Genomic DNA, 4,973 nt, shown 5'->3' on the forward strand with positions numbered 1-4,973 from the left:
AGGTTGTGTGCAGGAATGGGCTGCTGGTGATCCGTGATGACCCAGAAGGTGAGACCTTGGCATGTCCGTGCTGTACCCACCTCTGACCCTCTACCCTGACCTCCTTCCATTGCTGGAGAGTATGCAAATGAAATGCAAATGAAATACAGTTGACCCTTCAACCACGTGAGGGTTAGGGGCGCCAACCCCCATACAGTGGAAAATCCATGTATAACTTTGACTCCCCCCCAAACTTAACTACTAATAGCCTACTGTTAACCGAGAGCCTTACTGATAACATAAGCAATCAATTAACACATATTTTCTTTTTTCTTTTTTTTTAAATATTTTATTGATTTTTTACAGAGAGGAAGGGAGAGAGATAGAGAGTTAGAAACATCGATGAGAGAGAAACATCGATCAGCTGCCTCCTGCACATCTCCCACTGGGGATGTGCCCACAACCCAGGTACATGCCCTTGACCGGAATCGAACCTGGGACCTTTCAGTCCGCAGGCCGACGCTCGATCCAGCGAGCCAAACCGGTTCCGGCGACACCACATATTTTCTATGTTATATGTCGTATAAACTGTATTCGTACAATGAAGTAAGCTAGAGAAAATAAAATGATATTAAGAAAATCATAAAGAGCCTGGCCGGCGTGGCTCAGCGGTTGAACATCGACCTATGAACCAGGAAGTCATGGTTCCATTCCTGGTCAGGTCACATGCTCAGGTTGTAGGCTCCATCCCCAGTGGGGAGTGTGTAGGAGACAGCGGATCAATGATTCTCTATCATCATTAGTGTTTCTATCTCTCTCTCTCCCTCTCCTTTCCTCTCTGCAATCAATTAAAATATGTTTTTAAAAAAACAAAAAGAGCCCTGACCTGTTTGGCTCAGTGGATGGAGCGTCGGCCTGCGGACTGAAGGGTCCCAGGTTTGATTCCGGTCAAGGGCATGTACCTTGGTTGCGGGCACATCCCTGGTGAGGGGTGTGCAGGAGGCAGCTGATCGATGTTTCTCTCTCATCGATGTTTCTGACTCTCTGTCCTTCTCCCTTCCTCTCTGTAAAAAATCAATAAAATATATTTTTTTAAAAAAGAAAACCATAAAGAAAAAGAAAAACATCATAAGTAACAGACATAAAATTCACAGTACTGTGTGTTTTTATCAATACTGTAAGTTTACATCATCAGTTTTAGGCTATGCGGTTTATCTGTGAGTTTTTTCAAATTGCTGGTTAAAAAAAAATCTGCACATAATGGACCCAGGCAGTTCACTCATGTTTTTCAAGGGTCAATTGTATATGTAAGTGGGTTTACTTGGCTAAAGAATATTGTCTTGATGTAATTATGGTTTTCTCCAGGTCATGGTTAAGGTTTTTAAGGGATCAGAATGTCCCTCCTGGGAGCTTTAATTCATGGGCGAAGGAGATGGAGCTGAGGAAGGGAGTCAGCTTTGAGGGCGGAGGAGCCGTTGAGCAGCAGCTAGCGCTCCGGTACTCACTGCCAGTGCAGTTCCCCTGGCAAAGTCGCAGGCTCTGTGTCCTCCCCGCCGCGGTGGCGAGGGCGCCTCACTTCCTGCGCAGGCCTGGGTCTTGCTGGCCGGCTGGCTGGCCACGCACTGGGCAGGTTGCTCCGATCAGGGTGCTCAGTGCTGTCCAACATCGGTTTCTCTCCCCCTTGGACTGGAGTCATAAGATCTTCCTCCCTCACTTATTGATCCAACTAGACGATTCGAGCCTGGTCACACGTTTTCCCAGTTAAAATTGTACCTGCCTCCGAGAATCGCCCTCAGTAAAAACCAGGGCATCATAGAACCAAGTTCTCCAATTTAAACACACACACACACACACACACACACACACACACACACACTACTCTGAAGCTTGTTAAAATGTCGGTCTCCCCCCTATTCTCCGCCCCCCAAGATTTTTGGATCCATTTGTTCAGGGTGGGCTCCGCCACCTGCGTTTTCAGCCAGTCTGTGCCTCTCCCTCCCAGCCTCCCCTCACCCCAGGCGATTTTGAGGCCGTGGTCCATGGACCACCCTGTGAGAAAATACTGTCTGTTGAGCTGGGAGCATAGTATTTGCGCTTCCTGCCTGGGGCTTAAGAGTCATCAGAATGCAGACCATCTGGGTTGAGTGGGTTTGACTCTTTCCTTTCCCTAGACTTAAATTGTTATCTCACTTGGTTCCCTGGGCCCCAACTCAACAATTCTGGGGGCGGCCCTGGAGCATCACATTTTAAAATTCCCCAGTGGATTCTGAGTTGCAGTCAGAGTTGAGATGCCCTGGATCCCAGGGTTGGAATAGAAGAAACTCATGGCTAATATCTGAGGCAGCTTCCCCAGCCTGGCTCACCACCAGTCCCCCCGGGAGTCGGTTTTGCTGTTGGGGGACGTACAGCTTCAGCCCTGGATCCTGGGATTTGGGGTATGACCTGGGCTTCTGTATTCTTCAAAACACCCCCAGCAGATGGGCCCTGTGGTCATGCAAGTTCAGAAACCATTGCCTTGAGGGTAGGTAGGACTCTGTCAGGGACGAGTCCTGCTTTTATTCCTGTGTTGTAGCTGCAGGTCCTACGGGTGTTGGATGATACAGTTGCCGTGCTCTGCAGCCCCGAGGCCTCCTGGGTCAGAGGCCACGCGGAAGGGTCTTAACCTTCTCCCATCTGTTGCCTGTTTCAGGTTTGGAATTCCCCTGGGGACCTAAGCCTTTCAGGGAAGTCATTGCAGGGCCCTTGCTTAGAAATAACGGGCAGTCCCTGGAGAGCAGCAGCCTGGAGGGGTCTCACGTGGGCGTCTATTTCTCCGCACACTGGGTGAGTGTTTGCTCCTCTTCGGCCCGGACAGAACGAAGCAGGGAGGTCCCACCACCACCAGCTGTGATCGGCTCCCGGAGGTGTGACTGCCGGGGCGTAATTTCCTGGCGTCCTTCCTTTCTCCTGTGCCCAGTGCATTGTGATTGGCGGGCAACAAGTGCTTATTATTATGAATGATAATAGCAGCAAGAAAATGACTTCTTTTGACTGGTCTAAACAGACAGCTTTCTTAGGCCATTCTGGTGAGGCTTCTCATGGTCTCTGCGGGGGTTTGACTGCTGCCGGCTGGCCGGCTGGGAGGGGCGGGAGGAGCCTGTGCTGGATGCGGCCATCATGCTTGTTGCTGCCTCTGATGGACCAGGTCCTGCCAGCCCAACTCTGTGTGGGCCCTGCTGGCCTCCCGGCGATGGCAGGGGGCTGGGAAAGGGGACGCTGGAGGTGCAAAGTCACGCCCGGGATCCTGTTCTTGTCTTTCAGTGTCCCCCTTGCCGAAGCCTCACCCGGGTCCTGGTGGAATCCTACCGGAAGATCAAGGAGGCAGGCCAGAAATTCGAGATCATCTTTGTTAGCGCAGACAGGTAAGGTGGTGCGCCGGAGCCGGTTAACGTGCCTTTGTCTCACTTCTCCCTTCTCACTTCTCACTTCTGTAGGGTAGAGCTTGGAGACTGGGATTGGGGAAAGCATAGCTGGGATTATTGGCAGCGGGACGGATGCATGTCACATGTACTCTGGGAATTGTCTGAAGGGAAGCCGAGAAAGCCTTGTTCTTGCTGTAAATATGTTGGTAGGTCCTAATTCAGGCCGGGGTCGTTTGAGATTAGGATGCATTTTCCTGATTTGTTCAGCTTTGGATTGTGGTGAAAGGATATGGAGGTGGGGGGGTGGGGGAGGAGGATGGAAAGAAAAGAGCAGAGGCTAATGGATTGTGATGCCTGTCTTAGCTGGCTGTGTAGTCACCTTCCTTAGCTCCAGCCACGAACTTTATCTGGGGGTGTCATAAAAACCAGGGGGGCAGACCTTTTTCCTGGACCATGTCGGGCCCTTTTAGCCCCAGTTTCCTCTGCCTCTTGCCCTCTCCCTGGCTTTATTCATCAGTGACCGTCCTACATCACAAAACTCTGCCCCAATTCAGACCGAGCCGCCAGGTGCTTCTGCCTTTGAGTGCCTGCTCACAGAAGGCTCTCTGAGAGCCAGCACATGGAGAGCATGCTGTACGCTGAGGTAGCCTTGACGTCCGTGCTGTTTCATGCTGTGGTCCCTCCCCCGGCTCCCTGGCTTCCATCTCAGTGCCTGTGAGTGGGGACAAGCTTGAAGCATGCCAGGTGGAGTAATAACGTGTTTAAAGCTTTTTAAAAAATCAACTTCACTGCAGTATAATTGACATACAATGAAATGCAGACATTTTAAGTACACAGTTCAATGCATTCTGACAAATGTGCGTACCATGTAAGCATCACAATTACAATAGAGCATTTCCAGCACTCAGAAGACTTCCCATGCCTCTCCTCGGTCAGTTCTCACCCCCAAGCCCCCATTTCAAGGCACCCCTAATCTGCTTTCTTGGCTGTTGCTTGATTAGATTGGTCATTCCTGGAATTTCTTACGTGTGGAATCATAGTGTCTATGATTGCTTAAAAGTGTGGTCCTGTACACGCCACTCTTACTATACAAAATAGAAATGTCACAGGAAACGCAGTGTCTGAACATCTGGGCTTCTTATAAAAAAGTGTTAAGACCCATCTGTGTTGAACATGAAAAGTTGGGCTGGGTGCAGTGGCTCAGTGGTTGAGCATCCATCTATGAACCAGGAGGTCATGGTTCGATTCCCGGTCAGGGCACATGCCCAGGTTGCAGGCTCGATCCCCTGTGTGGGGCATCCAGGGGGCAGCCAATCAATGATTCTCTCTCATTATTGATGTTTCGATCTCTCTCTCCCTCTCCCTTCCTCTCTGAAATCAATAAAAATATACTTTGAAGAAGGAAAGAAAAGTTGGGCATGAGTTAAACGAGGGGGGTGCAGGGGAGCGAGCTGTTGAGATGGCCTGGCGTTGTGGTTTGTATCCACCAGCCCTGTGGAGGCATTTGCTTCCCGGCGTACAGAGTGGACGAAATGACCCCTCTGTGTCTGAACGCGATCAGACGCCTCTGCATCTGCAGAGCCCTGGGCACTG

The 4,973-nt window shown here is 50.5% G+C and overlaps 1 protein-coding gene across 1 annotated transcript in view; it reads left to right on the forward strand.

The window, feature by feature from the left end:
• Positions 1–2: 2 nt before the first annotated feature.
• Positions 3–4,973, forward strand: part of LOC102422574 (nucleoredoxin-like) — a gene marked incomplete at its 5' end in the record, with an annotated part of 6,093 nt that continues 1,122 nt past the window's right edge. The window contains 3 exons of the mRNA XM_006108441.3: positions 3–48; positions 2,669–2,802; positions 3,280–3,380. Of these exons, the coding sequence (XP_006108503.2) occupies positions 3–48; positions 2,669–2,802; positions 3,280–3,380 (281 nt within the window). The remainder of the gene's footprint in view (positions 49–2,668; positions 2,803–3,279; positions 3,381–4,973) is intronic.

Source organism: Myotis lucifugus, unplaced genomic scaffold (genome assembly GCF_000147115.1).
Source record: "Myotis lucifugus unplaced genomic scaffold, Myoluc2.0 scaffold_2323, whole genome shotgun sequence".
In the NCBI taxonomy this organism is placed as follows: Eukaryota; Metazoa; Chordata; class Mammalia; order Chiroptera; family Vespertilionidae; genus Myotis; species Myotis lucifugus.